The sequence below is a fragment of the Cryptomeria japonica genome, chromosome 1 (genome assembly GCF_030272615.1).
Source record: "Cryptomeria japonica chromosome 1, Sugi_1.0, whole genome shotgun sequence".
Taxonomy (NCBI): domain Eukaryota; kingdom Viridiplantae; phylum Streptophyta; class Pinopsida; order Cupressales; family Cupressaceae; genus Cryptomeria; species Cryptomeria japonica.
The window spans coordinates 177,113,246-177,132,734 of record NC_081405.1 but is presented as its reverse complement, the minus strand read 5'-3'; the positions used below and the strand labels follow the sequence as shown (position 1 = coordinate 177,132,734).

The following is a 19,489-nucleotide window of genomic DNA, read 5'->3' as shown; positions in this document are numbered from 1 at the left end:
ATGATTATATTTTTGTGGACTAAGATAGATTCTCAAATGGGGTACATTTTATTCCTTGTAGGAAGAATAATGGTTTTGTTCATGTTGCAAAGTTACTTTTCAAAGAGGATGTGAGACTTCTTGGTCTACCAAAGAGCATAGTTGCAGCTCAAGATACCAAGTTTATTCATTGTTTCTAGAGGTCAATGTGGAAAAAATTGAAGACAAATTCAAAGTTGAGTTCAATATACCATCCAAAAACTGATGGGAAGATAAAAGTAGTGGATAGGAGTTTGGACAACTTACTAAGATGATTAGTAGAAGATAAGCCCAAGGGATGGGATTTGATTTTACCATAGGAAGAGTTTGAATACAATAATTTTTTCAATAGGAGAATTGGTAAATCACCATTTAAAATTGTACAAGTAGCCCAAGAATTTCTTCAGAGTTAAGGAAGATAGATAATGGAGAAAAGAAGAGTGTTGACGTTGAATATTTTATAGAAAAACTGAAGAATTTGCATGAAGAGGTGAGAAAGCATATCAACAAGATGAATATTCAGTACAAGGCTAAGGCAGATTAGAAGAGGAGATATAACTAATTTCAGAATGGATATGAAGTCATGGTCCATCTAAGAAAAGAGAGTTTTCCCATAGGAACATATAATAAGTTGTGGATAAAGAAACTTGGGCCATGCAAAATCCTAAAAAATCATGATTTGGGAAACGCTTATGAGGTAGAGTTGCCAAGTGGACTTAACATTTCACTTGTGTTTAATATTTCAGATTTGACAGATTTCATAAAGGAGGCATTGAAGATGAATCAAAAGAAGCATGGTGGAATATTCCAATAGCTACTTGAGAAAAGGAGATAGAAGATGTATATTGGATAGTCATGTGGGTAGAAGCACAAGAACACAAGAAGTATGAGGAGTATTTGGTCAAGTAGAAAGGAATGCAAGTTGAAGATTCATCATGGTTGTCAATGGATGAGATTAACTATCTTGGTTTTCCTCAAACACCTGAGATGTGACAAGGTCACTTCTAAAATTACCCTAGGTGTCTAATGCATGAGCATCCAATGATGTAAGGGCAATCTTGCATCACCCAAAAATATTGTATTTTCCTATTGTTTTGTAGTTTTGTTTAGTTTTTTTGGAGCTTATGATGACACATACGAGGTGTAGGATAGTCAAAAGCTTGAAACGACCAAAAATATTCACCTACTTTTTTTAGTTAGTCAGCCTATTTGGGTTCATATGGACGTGAAAACTAGCCCCAAGGAGTGAAATTGAAAAATAAAATGATTGGTGAAAGAATCATCTCAATATCTTACATAGTTTGAAAGATATTAAAGTTTTCATCTCGAGAAGTTTCTCCAATGAAGTTTCAAAGTCCAAATTGAAGACCTTGGAAGCTTTGGAAAAAATTTAAAATCTGAATAAATAGATCTTTAGATGTATTTTTGTCATAGATATTTTTGCTAGCTTTTCAACGATATGTCATAATAGAAAATCAAATACTCAAGTCAAAAGTTATGGTTTTCAAATGTTCTGCCACCAAAACTCAAGTTTCAATAAAAATCCACCTAGGCAAGAAATGAATCATTAGATGCCAAAAAGAGGAAAAGTTACACTTTCTAAAACAATCTAAGGTAGTAATTGGTGCTAAATAGAGAGGTGAACCAAGGTTTACAAGGGACAACTCTATCAATACACATTTTGGCTCCAAATTGTAGGGTTTTCTTAGAGAGTTGATTTCCTTTGTAATGTTTTGAGCCCATGTGGCTCTAGCATGTTATTTTTTGAATGTTGTAATTCTCGTTTCATTAGGATAAAATAAAGAAATTATTTATTTCTGACATTTTCTGTTTATTTATGTTATTGTTGTTGTTGTTGTGTGTTTGGGTTTGTAAGGGGAGTACCACACACGCACACAAACACACATATATATGTACACACACACACATATCAGAATTAAGTTATTGCAACCATTTGAGAACAAACTTATTAACTCGTCAAGAGGTATTTAATCAAAAATGATCTAGCAAATTACTTGAGAAATCATGTCTTGATTTGTGAAGTGTCGTGCAAATAAAAAGGATGACCCACCTTCATGCTTTTGTTGGGTTGACCAAAAGGGGGGATGGATGGCCAACCTTTGATACTTTTGAAACATGGGTTGGACCAACCTTCCATACTCTTGAACTTGGTCGAAGAGGATGACCAGCCTCCAAGGTGAACTGAGGGATGAAGGGCAACCAACCTTCCATGCTCTTGGCAAGTCAAGGACAACCAACCTTAGCAATTTTTGATATGCTAGTATTTCCAAAATATTCGTGATCTAATTTGCTATGAGGAATATACTATGATGTATGGATTCAAATATAAATCATGCTATGATTTATTCATCCAAATGTTATGATTTCTTTTATATATGAATTTAAAAATTAAGATAATTTCTTGTTACTTAATATTAGTAATATCAGTTTTAATAAATAATATTATTTTGTGGGCCTAAATATAGAAATATCTTAAAAAGAGAACATTACAATCTTCTAAAAATTAAACCTCAAAAAAATTTAAAAAAATCCACAAAAACAACATTTATTATTATTTTAAATCAACTATTCACAATAGAATAATATTATTTTCACCGTAATAATCTTGCATGCATTTATTTATAAATATATCACTAAAGAACATATAGGGATACTACAAAATAGTAGTTACAAAAGTAGGAGCGAAAAAAACACCACCAAAAAAAGTCCATCTTAAAGTTCATTACAGATGTGAATATAAGAAACATTTGTAACCACAATAAACACATATATTTTTAAATTGCCAGCGTTGTAGACTACGGTCTTATAATTCACCACATGATGAACATGAGAGCAGCTTTATTATCGAACGCCCAATCTTTCCGCATCTACTCTGAATCAAATGTATCAGGGAATTTCCTATCCAATACTGGTAACCCTCAATCTCCATTTATTTCTGAAATCGAGCCTGCAGAAGAGAAGACTAATTAGTATCGTACTTCGAAACTCCAATATGGAAATTTGAAAAATATTGCATTTCTCCTATTAAATTAATGCCCGACCAAAATTTATTCAAATTTGTTAGTATCGTAGATGACTAACCAGTATCATCTTGTATGTTTCTACGACTTCCTCAGGTTTAGGTTTTGTTTTTGTATATGCATCAATCTTGTTCACTTCCTGTAGTCATACCAGAATATTATGTCACACAACAGGGCAACTGATAGAACAAAAGAGTTTACACCTTGTAATAACAGAGGCTGAGATACAGCAGAATTTGCTCTTGCCTGAATCCATTTCAATAGGTTCGGTCGGCCAATTGTGATGTCGTAGTTCTTTAGGGCAGGATATACAATCTGAAATCTTTCAAACAGACCAGCATATGCAATGTCCACCTAGTTTTATTCAGCATTTCACAGTTGTCAATAAGTATATACAACTCATAATCCCAAATTTATCGTTTCATGCAAAACTGAATAAACATACTGCTTACCACACCAAATTCGCCCAAAAAGAATGGCCCATCAGAAAATTTTCCCAGAGCATTTTCCAAATAGTCAAGAGTAGGCGCTGCCATGGTTGATAAAACAAAAGGTCAATTGAGTCATCAGATTCCTTATCATATACGCAACCAAGAACATCCTATAATTTTTTCATTGTCATTATCTCTTTTGTTAAAAAATGTTCCTCTTACCTGTCGCTTCTGCTACCTCGGTTTCTGGTTTGATCAATGCCATGAAGGTGGTTTTTTGGAAAGTTCCTGAATATTCGAGTAGTTCATTTGCAGCCTCCTTTTTCTCAGCCTCCTGAAAAATTCCAATGAATACCAATGTTTAAGATTCAGGTGAAAACTTCTGAAAGTAATAAAAGGAATTTCTTGTAAGCCAGAGTTCTACATCTCCCGTCTCCCTGAAATTGAGTAAATTTTTCATTGTTTTACTTCTTAAGACTTTCTTAATCATTTAGATATGGTGATTTAGATTTTAAAAATGGATAAACTAATTGACATGAGTTTTCTGACGGATTATGTAGTATTTAACAGATTGTTTCTGGAAGATGTTTTAGATCACATTCAATTATCTACTGTCAATAAAATGAAAGTGATCTGAATCATCAATTGAAAAACATATACGATTGATTTCAAAAGCAATTTGATGCACTCTTAAAATATTAAAAAAAAGCACTATTAAAATATTAAAAAAAAAAAAAGAGGGAAACAAATTTGTGGAGCCACGTGACATTTTTAGCAATGTGCAGTTGCTGCTTATTTCCAGCCCCTCCTATTTTACCATAGCTTATTTTCGATTCCTAAATAATAGCTGCTCCACTTAAATAGCAAAAGAACACTCCAACTGTTTAAAATTAAGCAGAAAATAGAATTGAGCAGCCCCATAAGAACATGAAGTTAGACATAATCCTTTAAATGTTATACTATAGGACTTTAACAATCTTAGATTTAAGTTATTAACAAGGAATATCACTGAAAGCGGATCAAATAGTCAGAAACATTATATGTACCGTTGGGGCGAGTTTGGGTCCTTCAAAATTGTTTTCAATGTACTCAAGCAAATCCAAACTCTCTCCTGTGACTTTGCCATTGTGCTCAAGAGACGGAACCTGAACAATGAATGAAATATATTATTTTCCTGTTTTACCCCAAGACATGCCTTGGAGAACATACATATGTGAAATAAAATATAATTATATTGTCTCCTCTGAATCCAAGGAGTTTTCAAAAGGGGCTAATTTCAATGCAACCAAACATATGAAATGTGAATTACTACCCCTGCAACCAAACAATAGGATTTTCCTTACAGATCCCCCAGCCAAGGAAACAGACACAGCTCTGAAATCCCTTCCTAAGTACATGACAGCGAAAATAGAGATTAACTATTAAAAAGCATTTAAGTATCCTACCGAACCAGGAGGATAAACTTTTTCCTTGTACCAAGCAGGCTTGTCCTGCAGATCTATTGCGACGAGCTGAATATCATACAAACCCTGCAATTTTTTTAATTTAAAGGTTAATCAATTGATAATCTCTATGCTAAAGAAGAAATAGACAAGCCAAACAAAAACCAATTTACCTTGTAATTTCTGGCAACCCAAGCACGCTGGGCGAAAGGACACGTCAAACTGATATAGAGTCTGCAAAACCCAGCTTCACAATCACATTTTAAGGAAACCCTAAATTAAATATGCATGTATTGAAATCTTATTTATCAAACCCACAAGATCAACCAAAAATTGATTGCCATGCCGGCTTTACCTTGTGGTTCCATCAAACAATGTAGGGGGCTCTGATTTTGAATCAAGAACTGGAGGAATTACATCACTGCAATCCAATGAAACTAATTTTCAGTATTGGATCGTACATAAATTTAAGCTGAAAATGAGAAAATGAATGTTGGCGCGAGCACTGAGCAGAATAAAATAGAATGGATTAATTATATTTACAGTGCTGCCATGTCTGTTTTTAGGCTTGTGTTGTAAATCTTCCTGCAAAATAAATTCCCAAATCTTAATTCAGATCCTGCTACACATCTAAGAGATGGAGAAGATAATCCTTTAAATATGCTCATAATTTATAAAACCTGCAAATCTTTAGCCAGTACTGTCGAAAACTGTGAATGTGCTATGATCCAGATTACAAAATCAGATTGAATTTCCCGTGTAATTATAGGAGGATTTCTTGCATCTAGAAGGACAGGTGGTTATTTCCCTTGACCAATTTTTTGCATCTAGATGGACAATTTGATTGAATGTGATGTCATGGATGACCATTATGAAAATGTAAATGGATTCGGACATAAGAATTCTGGGGTTTGCCATTTTTTCTCGGAACTCTGATTTATAAAATACATAAGTGATGTTCGTAGCCCCAGATGAAGTCTATTTTATATGAGATAAAAATTTGGAGATCATGACAATATGCCAATTTGTTGTTAAATGAAAGTCTTCCATGGCCCACATTGGCAATTAGACATTGACCTGTGGGATAGTTATTTTACAGTTATTTGTGCATAATTTTCAAACTTAAATTTTATAATAGGGATAAGCCTGTCAGTTTAAATTTTATAATAGGGATAAGCCTGTCAGTCAAAAGAATTGTTTATCTTATCCTTGAACGAGCATATCATCCTTCAGATATTCACATTGGAGATGTTAGTTGAAGTTAATTTTTTTATACAAATATAGTTTAATTCAAATGCAAATTACAAAAGAGTAGCATTTATCAGTTCCTATGTTTGGAGCTGGGATTTTCAGTTCCTTTGGTTTTGAAATTATTTCATACAAATATTGTTGGATAGTGTATGTGGGTTCAAGGCATGTAGTGATTGTTTCTTATTGTTTTTTGTTTAAGCATTTGGTATCTTTTTAGTATCTATAAGTGATCTTGGTGTCTTTAGACTCTAAGATGTCGATTTGTTGTAATGACTAATAGTCATCATAACTACAAAGATTTAGATCCCTTGCAAAAAGGTTAAGTTTTGAACTAAAGAATGAAAGTCATTTAAATTTGTAATAATCAACTACTTTAAAAAGAAGTTTTAAGTGACCAAGGAATGAGCATTACAAGGTCTTTGAGGTCAACAACTACGATCTACGAGAATTTTGTGATGTAGCATTTTGGTTGTGGCTTCTTAGGCTTTGATTATCAAACATCTTTGGGGGAATGGAATCAATAGCTAAGATAGAAAGCTTCAGTGTTAAAGTCAATATAGAAAAGGTCTTAAAAGAGGAGATTCTTATAGGGAATTTGTCTCTATGTAGTAGAGGGTAAGTACCTTTGGATTTCAATATGATGCATAGGGATTTACATTTGCTCAAAACATTCAATGGGGATGTTGGGAAAGTTCTTGAAGATGTCACAATGATCCATTACAAAGGTCACCTAAGATATCAAGTGACTTCACCATCCCAATATTTTTTGGCAACAATATTCATTATGCACAGTGTAAAAGGGAGTCATTCTATGGTATTCGGCTTCCCTCCTTAGATGTTTTGGCTTAGGTATCCCATGAGGAATTCGAAGAGCAAGCTAATGAGGTCACATTACAGAAGTTGATAGCTAGGGGGGTGAAAAAAAATCGGAATGATTAGTTGGATATTTTTTGAAAACTCTTAGGATGCTATCTATTTTTTATGTTGCCTAGTTTTATTTTTTCGTGTTTCAATTAAACTAGTTTTTGAAGTTTGATTTTGTATTCCTTGTACCAAAATATGTTGCTCTGTTTCAAGAGACCAGTTTTGGTGTAATTGTACTAGACTTTTCAAAATTATATTATGCTTAAGTTTTCTTGAGGGCATGAGGCCAATATAATCCCTCGAGTAATTAATTAAAATAATAGATAAAATACAAAGGAGGACAAAATTTTGAATTTAGTTAAAGAAGAAAAGTATGTGTTTATATGAATTTACAAGTTTCTACAAGTAAAAAAAAAATTGATTGTTGTGACAAAACACATTTTCCACTATAAAAATAGTGAATACATCACTATACATGTAGACAAAATTTGAAATGAAAAGGCAACTTTTTGACTTCCAAAATTCAAAGAAGTATCCCAATACTTTTACATAATTAAAACTCTATAAAGAGGGGTTGAGAATATGTTTTAAGCATGGGAAAATTGTTTTGAGTATTCCACTAGAAAGAATTTGAAGCAAGATTTTAGTTGTTATTAGTTTTTTGTAAGACGAGAGTAGACAACAAATTTTGTTTCACACCTATTTGATGTATTACTTCTTAAGAGCAATCAAATTAGTTAACATAACATTTGGCACAACCATTCAATCTAGTTTACCTAGATCATGTATTGTTTCTAGAATAAAATCTTGGTGTTTATGAGTTGTTTCATTTATATTTTTGTAAGTTTTCTATTTCAATTTATGCACAACATTCATACCACTTAAGCTATTTAATTTGTTTTCAAAAAATTTAGCAAGTTGAATACATTGTTGTTATTCTTAATTAGTTTATGGATCATTTGTGTACTAGAGAATTTGTTGTGGTATTTTGTGCGTGAAAACAACTATAAGAGCACATAAGGCTCAAACAAAGGAGTTGATTGCATGGTGACTACACTAGAAATCCACAAAAAGAGAATCGTGGAAAACTAACAATGGATGGGCCAACAAAAAAATGTACATTTCAAAGATGCAATTAAATATAATGCAAGAACAATCTTTCATTGGTGAGTTGGCGAAGATCTTTTCCAAAAAATGGTAATGGGGAAGATGATGATACAAATGATATCAAATTAAGATGATTTCTTAAATGAGTCAGGTGAGAATAAATAAATAATCCAAAAATAGAAACTAAAGTAGAGATAAATACTTTCAATAATTGAAGAAATTAATAATGGATTCTTAGAGGATCATGGTAGGCCAAAAAATGGCAATGTGAAATAAAATGTGTTTTTTCTTTGCCCAAGAACACGAAAAATATGTTTTACTTTTTACTTGGGTTGGGAGAAAGAAAGTACATGCTGCCATGGTAAAACCTAAACCTAAACATATATTCGTTAGTAATGGATATTTGTTAATAATATATTATATTATATTATATATTAATATATTGTACATTGTGATATACAATATGTATGTTATGTTATAATAATATAACATATTATATATTATAATATATAATATGCTATATTATTATAACATAGCACATATATCATTAAAAAAAATTAATTGCCACGTAACGGATACTGTTTTAAACGAATATTTGTGACCTACTGGAACTAATTTCTATTAGTTGTGATACTCAAAAACAAAATCCGACCCGAGAGAGTCATTTTCACTAGTCTTAGCAGTGTTTTGGGCGACAAAGGAGAGCACAAAAAATAGAAATTAGAAAATAACTAAAATCTATTTCGAAGAAGCAAATTTTCTTGTCAAATTCAACAAGGTATGTTGATATCATACCCCTTTTACCTTTTTATTTGGTTTTTGCATTAATTTTTTGGTATTATATGAAAAAATAAGTTTTTTAATATAAAATATAGTTTGTAGTTGAATTTTTTTTTAAAAATAATTCCCTACTTCAACTAGGTCTATCCATGGATGACAATGAAAACCCTACCCCATTAAATCCTCCCGCACAACCAAACCCTCCCTAACAAAACCCTCCTTCAACTCAAGACCCAATTAATGCAAATCTAACTGAATTGAAGGATATTTCCCAATTGTAACATAGGCACCCTCGTTTGTCTTTAATAATAAACTCCTTAGATGTCATCATTTCCAATATGAAAGCCCTCACATCCCAACATGGTGCATTTATACAGTGAGGAGATTCCATGAGGCAACAATATGTTGATGGCTTATCATATGACCAAGTTAAAAGACTTGAAAATTTCTAAAGTTGAATTGGTCGCACTTTTTAAGAATCCTAGAATAGGACAAATTGTTGATGTGCGGAAGCTCAAATACTCAATTAAATGGTGCAAACATCATGGTATAATGGATAATTATAGGGATCATTAATGGATGGTTTTTGATAAACCACCCAACAACAATGTTGATGCCTCCTTATATTTTCTTAGGAAACTATATCCTGAGTTTGTCTTGGGTAAGAAAGTCAACTATTTTGACATGAGAAGTTTACAAGTTGTGGGTGGAGGAATGCCTCGGGATAGACTCGAGGCAATTTGAGTTGTACAAGGTCCATATGTTTCCCCCCCCCCCCAATTCTATTCTTCTCCCACCTCCTATATAGCATCTAGACATTGTTGTCAATGCAACTGCATAGAGAATCACAACCATACATTCTTTGAGCCACTATTTGAACACCTAGTGCTCTCAGTTTGCTCAGTTGGTTGACCTTGATATGCTAGGTGGATCAGTTGATGGTGGTGTGCCCTCATCATCCCTACGTATTTGTGCGTAATATAATTGCAAGCACACATGTTTGGGCCCACTTGGAAATCCTACCGAGCCTCCCACCAATACAGTCAAGCATGAGGTCCATCACATGTCATGTGTAGGAACAATAAGGGCAAGAGCATATGTTGGAGAGTCATCAGATGCCAAAGTTGAAACAATGGTAAGACTTAACTTGTAATTTTATAGTACATTAAATTATATTAAAATATAATATTTATAAGAGATAAATTAGTACTAACATGTATATTTATGTGGGATTTAATAGTTGATGTCTAAGGATGATTTGAGATAGGTCCACCAGGGCACCATATCGGCCATTTCATTTGGCCTAGAGAGTTACATGGTATAGTTTTTTGCACATGCATGTTTACAAATTTTATATTGCATATGCATATTTCATTTAAATTGTCATTAATTAAACTATGGATTAATTTATATATGTCGATCTCATTTTACTCTTGCAGGAAATTTCAGAGAAATTATGAGCCCATGAAGATGCGAACACTTGGATCAACCAAGAAACTATCCAACCACACATGAGAATGTTTCAACTTGAGCAATGAAGAACAAAGGAGATCGAGAAGCAATGCCTGAGATGCACTTGCAATAAATTGCTATGAATTGATGATCAATTGATATGATACAATGTACAAATGAGCTTGTTTATATAGTTAAGTGATGAGGGAGTAGTTATCACTACCCTATGAAAAAATTAAATGCATAATGTTGACTCATCTCTATCTAGAATGACACCTAAGATAGCTAACGCAAACAATATTAAATAATTGTGTAATGTGACAGCTAAGCTATCCTAGAAGTAAACTTAACATGTGTGAATAAGTGCTAACCAATAACTAGTTACGAAATATCCTTATTCACACCAATACGAAACTCCTAATGTGTGTGAGGTGTCACGTCTCCCAATCTTTGACACCACAAGCACTCATCGAGAAAAGGTAATTGAAAACAACTTTTGTTGAATTATTACTTTAAAGAGCTTACATGTAATTTACATCTTTTTGTAGCATTAAAGTACAAAGTTGTGTCACACTTTTATAAAGGAAATGGCCAATGTTGATTCGACTTTTTTAATTGAATCAATAGAAAGTAAAATATATGTTTTGAATTTTCAATTGATGTAAACTAATAAAATGTATATTTTTTTGTTTATATTATGTTTATAATTTTAAAAATAAAAATAAATATAATTTGAATATAGTTTTTTATAAAGTAAACACTATAATTTAGTTGCTAATAAAATGCTAAAATTGAAATTACACGAGACGCCACACTTTATTTAGTAGATTTTACCTTATTTTCTTCTATTTTTTTGTGTATATTGATAACTTGAAACTTTAGTGCATGGATATGTTTTTTACTATTTTTTAGAAATATATATTTTTCAGTAAATTTGAAAAGTTGTGTGTACCGAAATAGCTCTTTTCATTTGGCACCACCTTTTTTATTCATTATTTATCCAAATTATAAAAGAATTATATCATCTTGACATAGATTCTTTTCTCTAGTGCATCATATTTTTAAAAAAAATTAAATAAATTTTAGTATTTTTCCTTGATAGATAATCAATTTTATATTTTAGTGTTGACGACCTACTTTCAATAAAAATAAAATATAGAATATAAAAAATAATTAAAATATAAAAAGATATATATTTTGGAATATTTGCTTGTAGATCTATAAAAGGGTACTTTTACATTTTAAAAAAAAATTATTTATAAGAGTAGGAGTTGTTGAAACATCGAGGTATTCAAAACAAAATATATTTTTAGTAATTAGACCCAAAGTGATATAAAATATACATTTAGTAGACACTTCAAATTGGAAAAGTTGTGGCCCATATATAACTTAGCTATAATGAATCTTTATAGACCATATGTTTGACTAAAATTAATTTTTAGTTAGAAATACTTAAATTCACTTGTGTTAATAAGTTGTCCTAAAATGTGACACAATATTGTTCTATGTTAACTTTTCAATTGTATTAAATGATTATACATGTGCATATATAGATTGTCTCTCATTCTTGTCATTTTTATACAACAATCACTTAAATTTACATCAATGTTGAATTTGCTCCTCACACAATTCACTTCACAATGCAAGAGGTATGTGTTTATTTTTCTAATCTCGATATGTTTAGATAGAAGTAGATCTAAATATATGTTAATTTTAAGTTTCATTGTTAGTTAAATTATATCCTAATTTATATCAATTTTTATATGTTCATGTTATAGTCTTTTCTTCAAGTTGAGTTTGTCATGGAGCATTTGCAGATAGTATATGCTAGGACTCCTGATTGTCACAAGGAAACACCATATGTGAAACATCTTTCGAGGAAAAGGTCGATATATGAGGTAATCAAAATTCAATTTCAAAGAAATTATAATTCAACATACATATTAATTTTGATGTTAATCTGGTCCAATTATAAATGAACTTGTACATAATGAATCTCATTTGTGATTTGTATTGTTATTATGCAGTCATCTATAGAGGCACAAGTACTTCGAAGAGTCTCCACATCGATGATCCACCAACAGTTGAGGATTTTCTAGAGATGTATAGCATCACTTTGGATCTATATGGCATATGCCACATATTGTATTTAGTTCTATATGGCATATGCCACATTTTGTATTTGGATCTATATAGCATATGATAGATTTTGTAAAACTTTTATGAAACATTTCATATAACTTTTACTGAGTTGGAATAAATGCCAATTTTGTATATGTACATACACAATTATTATACATTTTAATATACAAAAGCTTATATTTGATCTAATTTGTTCCTTGTGTGCAAGTCTTCCTACTTTGGAACTTATATTTTGAATATATATATAATTAGTTTAGAATGATTTAGTTATGAATAATAACATGTTATAGAATATTAATGATATTATGCTTCAATACAACTTATGAATTACAATTGGTAATCCATCTATATATTCTAAGTTTTAATTTTTTTTGCCTTGGACAACTTCACCAAATTTTATGACCATCTTTCTAACATTATCAATCATAGCATGGATTCTTAGTAATGATTGATAACAAGTACTCAAAATTGAATTCAATTTCATATTATACTTCCTTTACTCTTTCTAAACTTCTATGACGTTATCGAACAAATTACTTAGTATGCCTATGATTAAATAGATTACTTACTTTGTCAATGATCACCTAACTACTGAACATGCATATTGTGTTGGGTCAAAAGAATTCCCTCATAATCCTTGGAGAATGTATGCACATGATAAGATATAAAAAAGTTATGATTTTACCTTTACACTAGTTCCAACCATGGAGACAAGTGATACCTTAGCCAATAGGACTGTAATACTTGGAAATTGTGAATCCATAGCATCATGACATTGTGTCATGCATAGAAAAAACTGAACCAAAATAACACATTGAAAATATGCATGGAGAATGCACAAAAAGTTTTAAATATATTAATACATAGAGAGTGCAAAAAAAGTCGCAAAAATTTGCAAAAGTTGCAAAAATTGGTAAAAAATTGCAAATGTTGCAAAATGTTGCAAGAAGTTGCAAAAGTTGCAAAAAATTACAAAAAGTTGCAAAAAGTGTTCAAGGTACAAATTGTCAATGTGAACACATCTGTGTAGGCTGATTTATGCTAGGCACACTCCTATTTGTTTCCTAATTCACTCAAACGTTCAAGGCCATACCATAGCAACATTGTCTCTTAAGTACCCTATGCTCAAAAAAATGTCAAACTTTGACGGGTTGTTTCTCTGAATTTGGGGCACATACAAACAATCCATTTGAACCTACAAGGTTGAGTGAGGACCTTCTATAATAACCTATCTCATATTTTCAAGACTTGAAACTATTTTCCTAGAGTAGTAATTTTTCTATTGATGCAAAAAATGTCAAATGCATGCAATGCAAAGTTGCAAGCTAGCCTAATTTTCATTTTGTTTATTGTGGGCATGAATTGTTAGTCTAAATATGTCCAAGTAGGTGGGTTTATGTTAGTAATGCTTCTATTTTGCTTCTCAACTCACTCGAACACTCAAGGTCATACCGTAGCGATGTTGTCCCTTAAGTGTCCTAAGTTCAAAAAATTGTCTAACTTTGACGACCTATTTCTCAGAATTTGTCTAGCACATATAAACAATCTGTTTGAATCTATGGGGTCACATAAGGACCCTCTACAATAATCTATCTCAAATTTTCAAGACTCAAAACCATTTTCCCAAGGCCAAAAAAAAATTATTGATGCAAAAAACATTAGATGCATGTAATGCAAAGTTGCAAGGTAGCCTAATTGATGTTCTATTTGTCATGGGCACAAATTGTTAGCGTGGATGCATTCAAGTAGGCGAGTTTATGCTAGGCATGCTCCTATTTTTCTTGCCAACTTGCTTGAACAATTAGGGCCATACCGTAGCGGAGTTGTCTCTTACTAGTGCCTTGAGTTCAAAAAATTATCTCTTTGATGAATTGTTTCTTGAAATATAGGGCACATGAAAATGATCTGTTTGAACCTACGAGGTCACATGAGGACCCTCTACAATAACCCATCTTATATTTTCAAGACTCAAAACCATTTTTTTAGGGTAGCAATTTTTTTGTTGATGCAAAAAACATCAAATGCATGCAATGAAAAGTTGCAAGGTAGCTTAATTTCTGTTCTATTTATCATGGGCATGAATCGTCAATGCAAATGCATCTAGGTAAGGGGGTTTATGTTAGGAATTCTCCTATTTTACTTCCCAACTCACTCAAATGATCAAGGCCATACCATAGTGGCAGCGTCTCTTAAGTAATCTAAGTTCAAAAAATTGTCTAACGTTGACGAGATTTTTCTTGGAATCTGAGTGACATACAAATGATCCATTTGAACCTATGAGGTCAAGTGAGTACCCTCTACAATACATATCTCATATTTTCAGGACACAAAACCATTTCCATAGGGCAGAAATTTTTGTGTTGATGCAAACATGTCAAATGCATACAATGCAAAGTTGCAAGGTAGTCTAATTTTCATTTTGTTCGTTGTGGCACCTAACTTTCAATTCTAATGAACCTAGGATAGCCCTAATGAACATACAATAACCCTAGTGAATATAGGGAAGCCAAGAAATGAAATGATAATGAGGATGAAAAGGATAATTATAAATTAACAAGCCTATATTAAGCTCTAATGAACTTAGGACAACTCTAATGAGTGTGGGGCAGCTAAGTAACGAAATGATAATGAGGATGAAAAAGATAAATATAGACTAATAAGCCTTTGTTAAGACCTAATGAACCTAGTACAACCCTAATGAATTTAGGGTAACCAGGTAAGGAAATGATAATAAGGATGAAAAGGATAAATATAGACTAACAAGCCTATACTAAGCCCTAATGAACCTAGGACAACCCTAGTGAATGTAGGACAATGAGGTAACAAAATGATAATGAGGATGAAAAGGATAAATATAGACTAACTAGCCTATACTAAGCCCTATTGAACCTAGGACAACCATAATGAATGTAGGATAGCTAGGTAACAAAATGATAATGAGGATGAAAAGGATAAATATATACTAACAAGCCTATACTAAGCCCTAGGACAACCCTAATGAATGTAGAGCAGCTAGATAATAAAATGATAATGAGGATGCAAAGGATAAATATAGACTAACAAGCCTATGTTAAGCACCAATGAACCTAGGACAACCATAGTGAATGTAGGGAAGCCCTAATGATCATATTTTTCATCATAATCATCATTATTTCTCTTTTTCATCATAATCATCATTATTTGCATCTTTTTCATCATAATCATCATTATTTGCATATGTTCTAGACACATAATTACCATTACATATACATGTGACGTCCATGAACATACATAAGTGGGTCATACACATAATATTTGTTAGTCTATGCATCTTTTTCATTATAAACATCATAATTTGCATACATTCTAGACACATAATCACCATTACAACTACATGTCCTTTTGATTGCCCATGTACTCATGTACAAATACATTGTACATCATCAATACAACTATATCAATATACTCATGTACAAATACATTGTATTTCACCAATACAACTACATCAATGTACAATGTACAAATACATTGTATATCATCAATCTACAAATACATTTTATAGTGTCAATACAACTACATCAATGTACTCATGTAAAAATACAATTGTATATCATCGATACAACTACATCAATGTACTCATGTACAAGTATATCATATATATATCATCAATACAAAGTTACATTAATGTACTCATGTATAAATACAATGCCCTACTCCATGTGTCTCTGAAATCCTCTTGTCCTAATCCAAGCTTGTGCAGAGAAATGCCTACATATAAATGAAGAACAACATAAGCAATGTGAACAACATAGTTTTATGATCATTCTTTGAAATGAAAATAGGGCAATCCTAATGAACCTAGGATAGCCCTAATGAAAATAGGACAACCCTAATGAACCATAGGGATTCTATTTTAGGAATGCATTGTACCTTCAATTCCTTAGAGTCTCCATCCAAAAGAACAACTTTACAAGTCTTTGATTTGGTAGTTGAATCAAATTTTCACATGGTTTTCCTAACTCTTGCATTCCCAAGTCATGACAAGAACTAAGTTTCATTACTAAAAAAATTCAGATCTCTACATAATCATAATGAACCTAGGATAGCCATAATCAAAATAGGACAACCGTCATAACCTCATGTCCTACTCCAAGCTTGTACTCGCAATTTTGAAGTAAAATGTTGACGCAATACTATTGTCCATAAAAAAGACCTGCATTTTTTAAGAATTGTTAAGAAACATAAACAACATGAACAAAAAAGTTTTATGATCATTATTTGAAATGAAATGCATGATAATAAATCAAGAGGTAGGATTATATACCATGAAGATACCTCGTTATGGATTACATCCAATGTACCCACAATGTTGAAGAAAAATGTTGATGCAATATTATTGTCCATAAAAAACTACATTTTTAAAGAATTATTAAGAAACGTAAACAATGTGAGAAACAAAGTTTTATGATCATTATTTCAAATGAAATGCATGATAATAAATCAAGAGGTGGGATTATATACCATGAAGATGCCTCCTTATGAATTATATCGAATGTACCCACAATGTTGTAGCAAAATGTTGACGCAATAGTGTTGTCCATCAAGAAGACCTACATTTTTTAAGAATTGTTAAAAAACATAAACAACATGAACAACTAAGCTTTATGATCATTCTTTGAAATGAAATGCATGATAAAAAATCAAGAGGTAGGATTATATATTTTCCCTATTTGGTATGAGCTAGATATGCTAGTCAAGTGTTCCTAAAGGGTCCTCTCTTAGCTTAACGATATCTAGAATTGCTTCATGGTCAACACTACTAATTTTCCATAGATCTTTTGTCCTTCGTTTGGAATGGTTCTTTAATAACTTAACATTTACTGCTATAACAAGGTGTGAATACATGAGAATAGTTTTGTGTTTCTCATAGTCTTCAAATGCATGTATGTCATTCTTTCTAATCAAATCTATTCGCGACCAAGTTGCAACAAAAATAACTAAACATGTAGGATACATGAACCCATCATCATTTGTCATTGGTTGTGTTATCTTTTTATTTCCCTGTACACATTATGCCAACCAATAGTCTAATCTCTCTTCATTCCCCTATGGTGCAACAATTGCAAAAACATGTCCTGACTGTAGAAGATCTAAAAGACAGTCATAGTCAAGTGAATTTTCCATTTCATCATGTAATAAGGATATTGCTTAAGATAAAGGAGTTAGATACTATGAAATCAAAGTATCTACACACTCGCTTTACTCACATTGATCCCAACCACACTTAATACAATTCTAACAAAAACAAGCCAAATCTCGTATAAAAATGGTCCATATACTTGCATAGGGTAAGTGAACCAAGATGGTGAACAAAAAGTGGGGTATAAGTGGCGACTTTTTTTCTTCTTCTGAAAACAGGTAAACCTGAACTTCAAAGAGATATTTGAAGGTCATGCACTAAAAACTAGGAGTTAAGAAAATAATAATAATTGTAGTACTCTGAATCTAGTTTCTAAACTACTAATTTTTTAAAAAATTGGATAAGATTAAGGGGGTCAAACCTCTCGCGTATGAAAAATTGTTCTTGATTTTTTCATAAAAACATAAAATAGTTGTTTTCGTGCGCTGCACAAAATATATAGTTAGATTTAGTATTTTGCAAAACCCTTGGGTAGGATGATGGGTAAGAGTGAGATCTAGAAGTTGTGTTTGTTTTTTGTAATTTTTTGTTGAGTATTTTTTTTTTATGACTTTTTGAAGTGACTACATCCTGAAAATTTGGCACTTGTTCGTGCATTGGGCATAACTTGCATAAAAATAATCAAAAAATGCAAACTTGTTTTTTTAAAAGTGTATAGAATCTAGTGTAGAACAATAATATGTAATTTATTTTGAATTTGGTCAAGTATTTCAAAATTTATTAAAAAATATGGTAGACATATGTCTGTGAGGACTATCAAGGCACTCGTAAAGAAAATTAAAGTTTACTATGCTAATGTCCAAAAATAGAAAAAATTATATGGTCAGAAAGCTGAGAAGATGTGTGAGGTTATGGTGGTAGTTTTAGAGATACCCACTTGATCATTTGTAAACTTGATGACGACGAAGTCGAGAAATCATGTTGGAAGATGAAAAAATGTGTAAAGGGACAAAAATGGGGGGAAATGGGCTTGCAAGCCTTAGGGTCATTTTCCATCCCTCTTACGAAGCCAAAACCTGCACGGGTTTTGAAAAACAAAAAGTACTATTCACAGTTCTCCATAACCCGCATGGGTTTTGAAAAACAAAAAATACTATTCATAGTTCTACATAACCCGTATGGGTTATGTAGAACTAAAACCATTATTTTGTGTTTCACAAAACCCATATGAGTTATGAAGACATAATAATGTATGCTTAAAAAATTGGCATTTAATACACGTGTATAGACATACATATATAATATGTGTTTATGTATGTATATATGCATATTTATAGTTATATATACATATATTTATATAGATATATGTATATATATTTGTATACATGCATGTCTCTCTTCTTTTCCTCTATCTCCTGTCTTCCTTCCCCCATCACCATCTTTGTCTATTATGATCCCTAATTATCCTACTTGAGTTCTATCTCATCTCTCTCCCCCTCACACCTCTCTCTCTTCCGAGTCTCTCACTCTTTTCTTCTTCTCGTTCTCTCTCTACCTCATCTCTCTCTCTCTCTCTCTCTCTCTCTCTCTCTCTCTCTCTCTCTCTCTCTCTCTCTCTCGCGTTATCCTATCCTATTCTCTTTCTCTACCCCTCCCTCTCCCTCTCATTATTTTATCCTATTCTCTTTCTCCCCTCACCCTCACCCTCTCATGACCCTACTCTCTCTCTCTCTCTCTCTCTCTCTCCACCCTCCCTCTCCCTCTCTCCCAATCTCATCTCTCTCTCTCTCTCTCTCTCTCTCTCTCTCTCTCTCTCTCTCTCTCTCTCTCCCTCTCTCTCCC

At 32.1% G+C, this 19,489-nt stretch overlaps 1 protein-coding gene across 2 annotated transcripts; it reads right to left on the bottom strand.

Annotated features, from left to right (window-relative positions):
* Nucleotides 1–2,740: 2,740 nt before the first annotated feature.
* Nucleotides 2,741–5,865, bottom strand: LOC131060923 (protein IN2-1 homolog B). 2 transcript variants are annotated; one of them, XM_057994363.2, is made up of 11 exons: nt 5,613–5,865; nt 5,476–5,517; nt 5,288–5,353; nt 5,106–5,166; nt 4,936–5,019; nt 4,537–4,635; nt 3,713–3,824; nt 3,512–3,588; nt 3,306–3,413; nt 3,121–3,198; nt 2,741–2,986 (listed from the first exon to the last, which is right to left on the bottom strand). In XM_057994363.2, the coding sequence occupies exons 2-11, from the start codon at nt 5,484–5,486 to the stop codon at nt 2,969–2,971; spliced, it is 714 nt and encodes a 237-aa protein (XP_057850346.2). In that variant the 5' UTR covers nt 5,487–5,517; nt 5,613–5,865; the 3' UTR covers nt 2,741–2,968. The 2 variants fall into 2 exon arrangements, with proteins under 2 accessions (XP_057850346.2, XP_057850345.2); XM_057994362.2 differs by having other exon boundaries at nt 5,476–5,865.
* Nucleotides 5,866–19,489: the final 13,624 nt, after the last annotated feature.